Genomic DNA, 12667 nt, shown 5'->3' on the forward strand with positions numbered 1-12667 from the left:
TTCTTGTTCGAATGGCCCAGATGCCAACCGCATGCTGAGTTGCAAGACTGCAGACTGTTGGTCCCGTGGGAAGGACAGCCTCTGGACAGAGACCGCTGCCCGCCATAGGTGCAGCAGAGCTCCTGCACCGCACCGAGGAGCAGCGCCCAGCCCAGCCCAGCCGAGGAACGAGCGGTCCCCCACGTAACCACCTGGTTTTATTGCAGGGATGACATTCTGCCTCCACCGGCAGGCATCTGCCTTCGCTCCGTGCTGCTGCCGGGTGGGACACTGCTCTCACCCCACCTGAGGACAGGAGGGACATAGCAGGGTGGCACCACGGTCCCTGTCCCCAGAGCACCCCTGCCACGTTCATGTCCTGCCCTGGTGCATGGCTGCCACCAGGGATGAGCCCCATCACCCCGACCCGGCCGGCACAGCGTGATGGACCTGGATGGATGTGAATTAGGTGTGTTAGCAGATGAGCAGAGCCCTAAATCACAGGCGGGTGGGGAGCTGCTCCGCACAGGCTTTACAGCCCCCAGCCTCCGCGTTTTAATCTCCTTTTACTGTTTTCATTTCCATCTCGGCTTGGGGTCAGTGCTTTTGAGCACCTGCCTGCTAGGGATCCCAGTGACACCTGAACTAAATCTCGCTCCGTGCCTGCAAAGGGAGAGATTTATCGGCAGCACAGGGCAGAGCTGCTGGGACTGCTTCGAATTCATCTCCTGCCATACAAGCACAGCACAGCGGGTGTGAATCGAGCACTGGGGGTTCCCCCCAAACAGACACTGCTCAGCCTCAAACTGCCCCTGTAAATAGCGAGCACTCACCACCCATCACATCAGCAGTCCCACACCGTGTCTGATGGGCACCCTGCCCCTGTCCCCAGCCTGCCCCAGGCTCAGGGTCCCCTGGGAGGACCTGGGCTAGCACCAGCAGTCAGACAACCCACAGCTGCTGCTGCCACAGCTCAGCAGAGGGAGGGCCCAGCCCCAGCCCAGAGATCTCATGCCTGCCTTCACAGCTGCTGCCGCCGTGGAAAGTGGCTATCTCCAGCCTCGGGCAGTTTGGAGACACAGATAATCACTCTGCAGTAATTACCAGCTTGGTCCCTTGGAGGAGTTCACTGGTGAGAAGTCTCTGGCAGCTAATTACTCCAATTACTTCCTGACACACAGAGCCCAGGCTCTCAGCACTCCCTGCAGCAGCACCCAGCACCACTCAGCACCTCCCAGCTCCCACTGCAGGCCCCATGTCCCCTCCCCAGGGCACCCCCTGCCCCAGATCCCCTCCCCTAGGACCACACACAGCAACCTGGCACCCACTCACCCCACAGAGCATTTTCTAGGGGTGGATCAATAGTGACAAGGTCCCGCTAGCACCACTAGCTAAGGGGTCACCACCCAGTTCCGAAAAGCAAATGGAGAGGGAAAAGCCTTGCCCAGAAATCCCTCACATAGGAGCGAGGAACCACACAGGACTGGGAGCAGAAGTCTTTATTGCTTTCAATTGTTACAAGTCAGGCGTACGCAGCCATGTCTGCTGCGAAGAGACAGCCACACTGCCTTGAGTGGCTCAGGGAGAGACTTTGGGCCCACAGGGTTTGGTCCCTGCCCCACCGCAGGCGGACACCTTCCTGCAGGCACCAGGGAAGAGACACAGAGAAGGCAGCTGCCAGCTCCGAGTGAAGGACTGTGTGAAAGAGGCTATTGCTACAAGACCAGGAAGGTCAGGGACGGCTTCTCCAGAGCCGTAAAAAAAAAAAAAAAAAACACCACAACAAAAAAGGACAGCAGCTCCTGGTTTGGCAAGGGAACCTAATGCGTTCCCAGCACAGGCTACAATGGGGACACAAACCAAATCCATCCTCTACCAGCCTCTGGTTCCTCCAGGGAAGATCAGGGCAGCTAGGGACAGCTACTAAAAGCTCGAAAGCTAAAGTGGCATCAGTGCTGACCTGAGATTAAGCCTTCATCCTCCTTAACTGGGAGGAGCACAGATCAGAGATGTACACATATCCCCCCAAAAAAACACTGAGCACTCCCCAAGCCGCCCTCACCCACGGCTGGGGCTCACTGAGGGGATGCCGGGCGCCTCCATGCTCAGTTCCGCACACCCCCATCACTCCTTCACACGTGCCCAGGGCAGACAGCCCTTCAAGTCCTCCACCCTCAGCATACGCTGGAGGCCTGACATGCCCTGTGACCCCTGCCCATCCCCTGAGCACAACTGAGGACGAAACCCCTCTGCCCCTCTCCTCCGGGGCAGCCAGAGCCTGCCTCCCACTCCTCCCATCTCCAGGAGTGGGCACCGTGCAGGCACTCCCATACCTGATTCAACCCCCCAGAAAAGAAAAATCAGAGACTAGGAACAAAACAAAACCGGAACAAAAAGTTAGGCCTGGGCCCTGGCCTGGACGCCCCACCGGAGAGCCGCAGGGCACAGAGCAGCTGTGGCGAAGCAGCCCTCAGGCATCCACAAGGGTCAGCCCGTCGTGCAGGGCACGCTTCCACATGTAGTAGGTGGAGCGGGCCGTGAGGGGGAAGCGGGCACTGAACTCCTTGTAGGTGGGGAAGGTCTTCGACTCGAAGCGCTGCTGCAGGAACAGCTTGGCTTGCGCCTTGAACTGGGCGGTGGCGATCACATCCATCACAAACATCCGGCTGTTGGCTCGCTCCGACACGGCGTAGCCCGAAATGGTGGCGTTGTACGGGGTGGCCGGCGCTGGCTTCTCTAGCTGCTTGCTCGCTACCTCCACGGGGAACTGGGGCTTGACACTCAGCTCGGCCCTCTGCGGCCCCAGGGCAGCAACCCGCTTCAACAGCCGCCTGGAGCTGGCCCAGGGCAGGCGCTGCCGCCGGAGCGCCCGGCCGCTGCCCTTCCAAAACCAGTAGGTTGTGGAGGAGAGCGCTGGGTAGCGCAGACGAAACTTGCTGAATGGCAGCTGCCACTGCTGGACCTGCCTCCGGGCCACGTCTCGCAGCTGCTTCCTCCAGCAGAGAGAGGGCTTGAGCTGCAGGAGACTCCTGGGCGCTGGCCGGTCTCCGTTCAGCCTCTTCCTAACAGGCAAGCTGCTTGGCTTCAGCTGGAGGAGTGGTTTTCCTATGGCTAGAGGTTTGGGGTTATCCAAGGGAGACTGAGGGGGCTTGAAGTTGGGGTTCTCCTTGATTGCTTTTCTTCGCCAGTTGTAGTAAGTGGACCTGGAGATGCCGGGGAAGCTGCGCTTGAAGCACCTGTAAGGCACCAGAGTGTTCATGGAGATGCATTTCTCCAGGTAGGATTTGGCTCCTCGCATGAAGATCCCTGCTTGGACTGGGTCTAGGGAAGGACTCGGGGGCCTTAAGCTTGCCTCTGAATTTGCCGGCTCATCCACAGCCTTTTTTGGGACATCCCTGTGAAGCTCCTGCAACCCATGGGCCTCAGCCAGAGCAGAGGCATCTCCGTTGACCACACTCTGCATCTCGTGCTTCCAGGCATAGTACGTGGACCGGGAGATTTCCGGAAACATCTGTCGGAAGTGCTGGAGGGGGACTACATTGCCCTCTTGGAAGCAGGACTGAAGGAAGTGTTTGGCTGCAAACCTGGCAGCTGCTTTCTGCCGGTGCTCGCGAGACTGGCGCTTCCAGCGGTAGAAGGTGCTCTTGGTGATGCTGTACCTGTCACGGAGGTTGGAGTACGTCAGCTGGGGGTCGCTGTTCAGCAGCTCGAGGGTCTTCATGGGCTGGACGGGAGGCTCTGGCGAGGGCATCGTGGGTTCCAGCTCCTCCAGACCGACCACGGCCACGAAGTACTGCGCTTTGAAGACCTGCCTGGAAAGCTGCTGCCCCGACCACATGATGTGGAGCGTGGAGGTCCGCGGGCCGCACTTCCTGGGCCGGATGAGGCGGTTGAAATATGGCCGGATCTTCAAGTTGCTCATGGGGTAGATGGAGTAGATGTTACACTGCAGCACTGAGGCAAGAGCGTAGACATGCCACATGTTGGCAAAGGTGCCAGGGAAACAGGTAGCTTTGATATCGGCATCAAAGATAGCCTCCAGGATAGCCATGGGGAGGCTGGTCATCTCCGGGGTCTCCTCGGTGCAGAGGGAGTAGCGGGCAGCCTGCAGCATCACCTTGGAGTCAATCATGCCGTTCAAGTAGTACTGCTTGTGCAGCAGCATCTCCACCACCGTACGCACCTGCAGCTCCAGGCTGAGGCTGGGGTTGCCCCAGAGCAGCACGCTGGCTGCCTCGAAGAGGCGGTTCCCCTCCCCTTTGCAAACCAGGGGCAGCATGTTACTTGGGGCATCCTCGGGATAGAGGCTCCTGGCTACTCGGTCAACTTCCAGCTCCTCTTGAAATTGCCTCCCGCAATAGCCGGGCAGGGAGAAGGATGACAGGGTCCTCTCTGCCTCCAGCGCGGCGCTGGTGAGACCCTCCAGACCAAAGCATTCGGTGGCCTCCTGGAGCTCCTGCAGCACAGACTGCACCAGCTGGTGCCGCTGGATCATCCTGAAGGGCAGCAAAAAGAAAGGAGTTGCATGAGATCAAGACAGTGCATGCTCCCGGCTGATAGGGAGCTGTTACCTCCAGCTCTTTCCCAAAGGTTAGGAAGGGGGAAGAGGGTGGAGGAAAGGCCACTGCTCTCCCCCCACACACACACAAACACACTCCCAAGGACAAAGGAGGAAGCCTGGGTCCCCACAGGCAGACCTGGGACAGGGACATGGGCTCAGCTTGCTCTGCAGTGACCTCCTGTGGGCAGCACGCGTGGCACAGAGCCTCCGGAGATGTCTGGGTCAAACTAAGGAGCAACCACATGCATCCGGGTGGGAGACGAGGCCACCGTCAGCCCCTGCACACCTACCTTTGTGCCCAGCCTCACCCCTACCTCCAGCTCCCCCCCAGGTTGCTGCCCCACAGTGCATTTTACCTCCCCACTGCCAGCACATATAAAGAGCCTCAGGGGTGAAATGTTCGTCATCTCAGCAGGAACACACAGGTGACACGGCAACACCGTGCAGGAGCACGGGGGGACCAGCCTGAAAGGCACTCAGGCCGACAGAAGGGACAAGGAGCTGCTCCCTCCCTGCTGCTGCAGTCACCACAAAACCTGAGACAGGAGGAACGGCCGGAGCCGAGCCAAGCCACAGTTACTGGTGCCTGAGCTGACACTAGGTGTCACTTGCTGCTCAGCAGAGAAGCCCTGCCAGCCGGGGAGAAGGGGCGAAGAGTGCGGCCCCCAGAAGCCCTGCTAGGCAGGAGGCAACCCCAAAGCGCAGATGGAGAGAGAACTGGGTGGGTAGCTCAGGGGCTGCATGGAGCCCTTCTTCTCCACCTCAACCCATCCCAGTCCTCTGTGTGCCAGCTCCCACCACTCAGAGGATCCAAGGGTCCAAACCCGCATCCCCTCCTTTGTCAGCGTTGGTCCTGACACCCGCATGGCTCTGCCCCAACCACTCCAGGAGCACCCCCGTGATCCAGCTCCACCACCACATCCCCCTTCAGCACTGTTTCATCAGCAGCCAGCTCAGATCCCTCACCCCAGCAGCCCCGTCCTTCCCTCTCAAATCAGTTTGCACACAGAGCACAGCATTTCACTCAGAGCAGCCCAATCTGGTCGGTTTTCTCCTCACGCAGAGCCCTGTTCATTCTGTGCCACCCCCTGCATACTGGGCATCACTTTGTCATCTCCTTCATTCCTATCCCAGCTGGAGACCCACCTTCTCACAAACACTTCGGAGGTATCATTACGCACTCACAGCTCTGCAGGGAGATGCCACGGAGAGAGGCAGCAGTCCTGAAGCAAAGCAGACGTCCTGCCTGACCCTTCCTGATTCTCCATCCTGTGCCCTGCTGCAGATAACGTTACCACTGCTGCAGTACCTACAACCCCCTGGCCGTGACCAAACAGCAAACGGGACAAGGTGCCACATATCACACCGCTGCATCCAGGCTGCTTCACCACGGGGAGCCCTGCGCTGCTGCCACTGCCCCTTGCCTTTAATCAGGTCGCCTGATCAGGTCCCCTGCCTGAGCTGAGCCCCTCCATCGCCCCCTACATGTTGAAGGCCAGGGCCTTCACTTACAGCTGCAGGGCATCAGCTATCAGAGACAACACAGGAGAAGGCACACAGCTGCAAAGGAAAGGGATAGATTTGTCCTCAGACCCTTCAACCAAGCAAGCGCAGGGTTGTGTGCTGGGTCTGGCTGGGATAGAGTTAATTTTGTTCACAGCAGCCCCTGCAGGGCTGCATTTTACATTTGTGACCAAAACAATGCTGATAACACACTGATGTTTCACCTATTGCTAAAGAGCATTTGCACAGCATCCAGACCTTCTGTTTCTCACTCTGCCTGCCCCCCCCCCCCCAGTGAATAAACTTGGGATGCACAAGAGGCTGGGAGGGGGCACAACCAGGCAGATGATCAAATTAACCAGAGCTATTCCATGCCATATAAGCAATAGACAGGTTGAGGAGGGGGTTTAGGGAGACCTTTAGCCATCTTCTGCTTGAGAACTGTCTGGGTATCAACATACCCATGGGAGGTGGTGAGTGATTGCTTCGCATCAGTTACTTTTGTTCTTCCTTCTTCCATCTCTCCTTTGCTCACTAAGTGATTTTTATCTCAAACCACAAGTTTCCTCACTTTTACCCCTCCCCTACCAGGGTTAACCCACAACAGATTGTCACTTTGGGTCAGGTCTGTACTTTTGCTGCCCTGGAGGCTCACGGAAGTTTATTCTGCAGAGCAGCATTTTCACTAAGCCAGCAGTGAACAGTGCATGGCGAGGAGCTGAAGCAGAGCTGCCCCTCCACACAGCCAGGCAGGGAGAGCCCCAGCACAGCCCAAGCCCTCATTCTCCATGGCCACATCCCCTGCAGCCACCGGGACAGCAGGGAGAGGAAGAGGCGAAAAGCTTTTCCCCTGGAGGGGGCGAGGAGCCGGGACAAGCTAGGGAGCACCAGGAACACGCCTGGTCTTTATGGCCTGGTGGGCATTTCCCACCCCCTTACGGCTTGGAGGGGTGAACAGAAGGAGCTGGAGGCACAGACTTTAATCCTTTTCTTAAGGAATAACCCACAGCCTCAATGTCACTGCCAGCTCCTGCCGCCCAGAGCTGGAGCAACAGAACCTTGCAGGCAAGCCTAAGGCAAAAGCCACGGCTCCAGCATTGCAGATAAACTCCCGGGAGATTGCATGGAGGGGGGCCGGGCAAGCCAGAAGCAAAGGACATCAGCCACTGCTGAGCTGCGGGCTTGGGCTCGGGCTCATCGGCAGAGCGAGCCCAGCAGCTCCTGACACAGAGGAGCTGCTGCAGAGTGAGGGTTTTTTCCCCCTGCTCCCCCAGCACAGCCAGCTGAACGTGACGGACAAATGTTCCCCAACCCGCCACAGCCCCGAGAAGCAACCGAGTGAGCTTTTCGGCGCTGATAAAGGAGGTTTTACCTAACCCGGCCGCTTTTGCATTGTAACAGATAAGCGAGTACTTGCAGATCACGTTCTCTCACCTAAACTGATGGGCTGGTGGCATCCAGTGGTGCAAGTTCCCCGAGCCAGCCCTGAAAACGCTCCCACCAGCGGCAATCTGGGAGCCCTCAGCCCCTGCTGCTGAGCACCAGCACCTCGCAGGTCTGCTGGGACCCCCAGCTGGGTGGGACAGCTCAGCTCGCTCCTGAGCCCAGCTGCGGGCAGCAAGGGCTTTCACCTGAGGGGCTTTTCGGCTGAACCACCGCAGCGGCACAAGAGAAGCACAAAAACCACAAGGGGCTGGCTAGGTGAGAAATATCATCCCCTGGGGCTCCTGCAGTCAAGAGAAGCCCGCTCCCACCAGCCATCACCCCCACTTCTACCCGACTTTGCTTTAGAAAGGAAAATAAATAAATCTCCGACGTGCACTAACCCAGGCCAACGCATCCCAGCGACACCTGGCTGCGGCTCCCCGGGGATGGGGAACTTACCTCCGGAGCCCAAGCGGCACCTGACAACGGCCCCGCTCCCCGAGCGGACCCACGGGCACCTCCGTGGCCGCCCGGGGCTCCCCGAGCGGAGGAGGAAGATGAGGAGGAGGAGGAGAGCCCCGCGCCCACGGGGACCGCGCTGTCGCCCGGGGGACAAAGGGACGCGCAGCCCCGGGGCACGGGGAGGACGCCGGTGCCCGGGCAGCCGCTGGGGAAGGAGGGGACGGAGGAAGGACGGGAAGCAGCAGCAGCCGTCGGGGCGGCCCCGGCCGCACTCACCTGGCCCCGCGGGTCGGGCCGGGCCGGGCCGGGTCGCGCCCCGCCCGTCGCTGCGCACCTTTAAGGGCGGCGGCAGGAAGCGGCGCGGAGCCGCCGCCGCCGCGGCCCCGGTGGCAGCCCCGCGGGGACCCTCGGGAGCAGCGCGGGGCCGGACCGAGCCGGGCCGAGCCGAGCCGGGCCGCCCCTCCCCTCGCTCCCCCTCCCCCCCCCCCGGCAGGAAGCGGGCCATCCCCGCCGCCCCGGCCCAGATGAAAGCGGAGCGGGCCGGGGGTCACTTCCAAAGCTAAAGTGATAATGGCCATTGTCCCGCCGCCAGCGCGCTTAAAGGGCCCGCGGCGCCCGGCCCCACGGCCCCAGGGCCCCCGCAGGGCCGCAGCTCCCCCGCCACCCCGCGGCAGGGCGGCCTCGGGGAGCGGGGTGTCAGCCCGGCCCTTCGCCCGCCGCGGGACGGAGGTGGCCCCGCGCTGCTGTGTGGGTGCCGGGTCCGGAGCGGGCAGCGCTATGGTGGTGGGGCTGGCACAGCCGCAGTGTGTGTGTCTGACCCGGCTGCTGGGCCCAGCGGGATGGCGAAGGCTCCCAGACCTTCTCATATGGGCGCAAACAACGGCTGTCTTCTCCCTGCCCTCGCCTCCCAGCCACGCTCGTGCCACCCGCAGGCCCGTGCCCCCGCAGCCCCTCTCCGGCCCCCCGGAGCAGCCTTCCTGCCCGCTATCTCTGCCCCGCTGCCTGATCTCCGGCCCCGCGTCCCCCTCCTTAACTCCCGCACACACAATGGGTTCATCGGGGCGTCACGTGAGGCTGTGCAAACAGCACGCGCGCCGGGCACGTCGCTTCGCCATCGCTAAGCCACCAAAACCAGCTCCACCCTACGTCCTCCGCACAAGCCCAGAGCTTCCTCCGGGCCTTTCCTCTTGCCAAGCTCTCCCCACCTAACCCCGTCCCTGTCCCAAAGCCCCTGCTGAGCCCCAGGGCCTCCTGCCACCCACTGAACCCCACACTCCTGCACCTCTGGCTCTCCTGCGTGGCTTCTCCTGGCCACCGCCCTGGGGCTGGCCAGTGGGGAATGATCCTCACAAAGACTCAGCCCCTGGCTGTAGCCACCGGGGGGTTCCAGTCCCAGCTGGGTGGGTTGGCCGTTGGCTTTAAGTTTCACCACCTATCCAGCCTTAGCACTGCTTCTCTCACCTCCCAGGAACACAGTTTGACAGGAGGAGCGAGCTCCCTGGAAGCTGTGGACTGGCCCCACTCTCACCCCTTGCAAGTCTTCCCTGCCCCAGCTAAGAGCCATCACCCAAGCTGACCGAAACCTGGGCCCCATTGCTCCCTGAGATCTCTTGTACTACACACACACAGACAAGTCGCACTGCAAGGAAGAGAGACCTAAACCATTCCCTGGCGAGCTTTTTCCCCCACTCAGGCAATCTTTGTATCTCCCCCGCCAGTTCCACTCTCGCTATCAACCTGGCCAGCCCTGGACGTGCTCCCTGGGCGGCTGGCGTTCGCAGCCACAGCTGCTGCCTCCCCTTCTCATCCTTCATCCTTTTAACTTCTTTGGTTGCAAATGCAAAGCAGTGCTCACAGGGCAGTGAGACACTGGTAAATGCCAGAGTCAGCAGGGTCAGTGATTAACATAGGAGCTGGAAAACACACAAAGAGACAGCCTGGGCAGTTCTGTTATGCAGATCACTGCACACACGGGCTTCCAGCATATAAACAAGTAGTTAGCATTTTTCTGTTCCTTGGAGGAGTTCAGTGGGGGACCAGCCCGCTTCCTGCTTTGGTGCTGGATGCTTCAGCACGGCAGCGGGTTGTGGAGACCTTTGCAGTTAAGCTTGGCTTGCCAGAAGCTTCTCTGCCTGTTGTGCTTTAACCTGCTTGCTGCAGTCCATCCTTTCAGAGCAAAGGTGCACAGATATCCAGCCACATGTGGGCCGTGGTGCTGGGGGGCACAGATGTCCAGCAGCACTGGAAGGCAGGTTTTGCTGCTCCAAGTTTGGGCACAGTCTTCTCCCAGGCCAAGAGCAACCTCCCTGTTCAGTAGGTACAATTCTCATTGGTTTGAACCTGATGAGGAGGGTGTCCCAAGGACATGGTGCTGGGTTCCTGTGCAGTGGTGCCACACGTGGGGACGATATTCAAACACTCAGTTATCCTCCCAGCAGGAAAGCTCCCCAAACCCACCTCCACTCCCACCCAGAGGACATCCGGGAGTGGAGGGAGTCAGAGCTTCCTATCCACTGTCCATGGCTGGACCAGAGGAGACCATCCAGATAGGATGGGAAATGTCTGAAATAATGCCATTTGGAGCAGGTCAGACTGTGGACTCATTGCCAAAACCAGCTCTGGAACTGGAACAGGTTGACCTAAACAGACTAAATTGACATGTCCATCCCTTCAAAACCATTGCTGCTGCCCTGGCTTCTGTTTTTCCCATCTTTTTCCCTCCAGAGCACCGCAGAGTCAGAATCTGAGTGCTGTCATCCCTCTGGGAAGTCGGGGAAGCTGGAACTGCTGAGGGGCTGGCAGAACTGAAAGCATGAAGGGCTTCCAGGAGGATCCCAAGCGTCTGCTGTCTTGGCTGGGTTTCTCCCCTAGCATTGCTCCATGAAGAAATTCCAATGAGCAGAGCTTGCAGACTGAGATGGCAACAGAAGTAGGGTCACTGCAGCTGCAGTCTGCTCACCGATCTTAGGTGGAAGGAACGTCAAGTTGCATGAAATACTTCTCTGTGGTCCTGATGTGACTATGCCCAGGGGACCTGGAAAGCATGGATTCTGCCCCAGTCTTTGGAGTAACTTGTTCAAACTGAATGGCAGAAGTCCGGGTTTTGTGCTCATGTTGTCAGGTACATCTCATTCCCAGCCCTGAGACCAACTATGAGCACACTGCCTCACACTTCTGCTGGAGCTCATAACGAGAAGCTCAGGTAGACAGACTGGTGGGCCCTGTGGAGAAGACCTGTGAGGCTCTTTCATTTCTGTGCCTGCCTCCAGGCGATGCCGGTGCCAGCAGAAAGACAGTTGTGTTCAGTTCTGCTAACACTGCACAGAGAGGGAGAGCTGCAAATTACAGGGAGTTTACAGACAGGAGCAAGAGAGCCACTGTGATTGAATTATAGGAGACGATGTGAGGAGCAAGATCTGTTTAGTGGTGCTGAAGTGAGAACTGGTGGGCAGGGACAGCCCAGTGTGTAAATCACAGAGGGTGAGAGGAATTAATGGGGATGACCTCAGCTGTGTGACTGAGGACAGAGGAATGGCATGGAGGATAGAACTTGGCCTGAACATTAGGACAGATTGGTGGCAAGGCCCAGCCAGGAGTTTCATCTCCCTGAGGGCAGCAGGGAGTTGGCCTGGGCATTAGATCCCATCTCGAACAAGAGACTGGAGGCCCCTAAGGCTCCTTCGCATCCTGCTGCCCACTGCCTCTGCAATGACTCAGAGCTCAGTGTCATTCCCCATCACTCACATGTGCCTCAGTGCCACTTCTTTCCCATCGCATGCAAAATGCCTGGGTCCCCAATGCTCTTTTCCCATCTCTACCTTAAGATTCCCCCTTCATTCTCCTGTGGGACCTCAGTGCTGTTCCCTGAGAGGGACACAGAGCACCCTGTTAGTGTGGCTGCCTCCCCTTTCACCTTCTGGGTGATGTTCAGGATGTACCAGTCCAATGCCCAGGGGTAGCTTTGAAAGTAGTTCCCATCTCTAATTATCCTCTGCTTCTCTCGGGGCTCTTCTCCCTTTTCCAGCTGGGTTCCCTCTTCCTTCCAAGAGGGAAAGTTTGAACTTGGTGTTGGTGCCATGCCCTTGCCACCCGAGGCATCGTGCTCCCGCTTGGGCAGGAGGGAAGTCCCTGTGAAACAGTGAGCGCTGCACCTCAGCACCAGCGAGGAGCACGAGCTGTGGCCGTATCCTGGGGTCCCTGGGAGGGGTGGGGGAGAGCTGGGAACTGCTGAGGATTCAAAGTCAAGATCAAAGCGTTTCCCTCTGAAGCCCTAACACTCTCCTTCCCTCCCACTTGCACATAAAAGCACTCTGCCCTCAGCAGGCTCCCTAGGCGGGAGGGTGGTGGGAGGAGGGGGCTGGCTTCCCCCTTGCTTTTCCTGTGTTACTAATAGCTCTTCCCAGAGGTGAAATGGTGAAAATCCTTCCACCCCTCCTCCCCCATTCCTGCTCCTCTCCCAGAGGGCCTGAAGTCTTTTCAATGACTGCGATTTCATGGCAGACCTGGCCTTTGCTGGGGCGTTGCCGGCCAATGCCAGCCAGGACAGATGCGGTGAGCAAAGCCTTTGAAGTGTACAGTAGAAAGATGCTGTTAGAGGCGAAGCACCGGGAAGAAGGATTTAAAAGAAAGCAGAGCAGTTGGGCCCACAGGAGGGGGAAAGGCTAATTAAGGCACAGAGCATGGAGGGGGAAAAGACAGGATCATTAAGATAGCACAGCAGGAGCCGATGGTGCGGCT

General features: G+C 59.1%; 1 protein-coding gene across 3 annotated transcripts; it reads right to left on the reverse strand.

Annotated features, from left to right (window-relative positions):
* Nucleotides 1-1463: 1463 nt before the first annotated feature.
* VRTN (vertebrae development associated) lies at nucleotides 1464-8360 on the reverse strand. Of its 3 annotated transcripts, none has more exons than XM_040559481.1 (2): nucleotides 8207-8360; nucleotides 1464-4475 (listed from the first exon to the last, which is right to left on the reverse strand). In XM_040559481.1, exon 2 carries the CDS (start codon nucleotides 4472-4474, stop codon nucleotides 2450-2452), a length of 2025 nt encoding a protein of 674 aa, XP_040415415.1. In that variant the 5' UTR covers nucleotide 4475; nucleotides 8207-8360; the 3' UTR covers nucleotides 1464-2449. The 3 variants fall into 3 exon arrangements, with proteins under 3 accessions (XP_040415415.1, XP_040415416.1, XP_040415413.1); XM_040559482.1 differs by lacking the exon at nucleotides 8207-8360 and adding an exon at nucleotides 7928-8175; XM_040559479.1 differs by lacking the exon at nucleotides 8207-8360 and adding an exon at nucleotides 7478-7786.
* Between the last annotated feature and the right edge of the window lie 4307 nt (nucleotides 8361-12667).

Source organism: Cygnus olor, chromosome 5 (assembly GCF_009769625.2).
Source record: "Cygnus olor isolate bCygOlo1 chromosome 5, bCygOlo1.pri.v2, whole genome shotgun sequence".
In the NCBI taxonomy this organism is placed as follows: domain Eukaryota; kingdom Metazoa; phylum Chordata; class Aves; order Anseriformes; family Anatidae; genus Cygnus; species Cygnus olor.

Excerpts from the sequence above, each read along its gene's own strand:
- VRTN (XM_040559479.1), bottom strand. The coding sequence starts at position 7,500 with ATGCCACCAGCCCATCAGTTTAG. Across the intron at positions 4,476-7,477 it reads CCACCAGCCCATCAGTTTAG|GATGATCCAGCGGCACCAGC; the intron begins GTGAGAGAACGT and ends GCTGCCCTTCAG.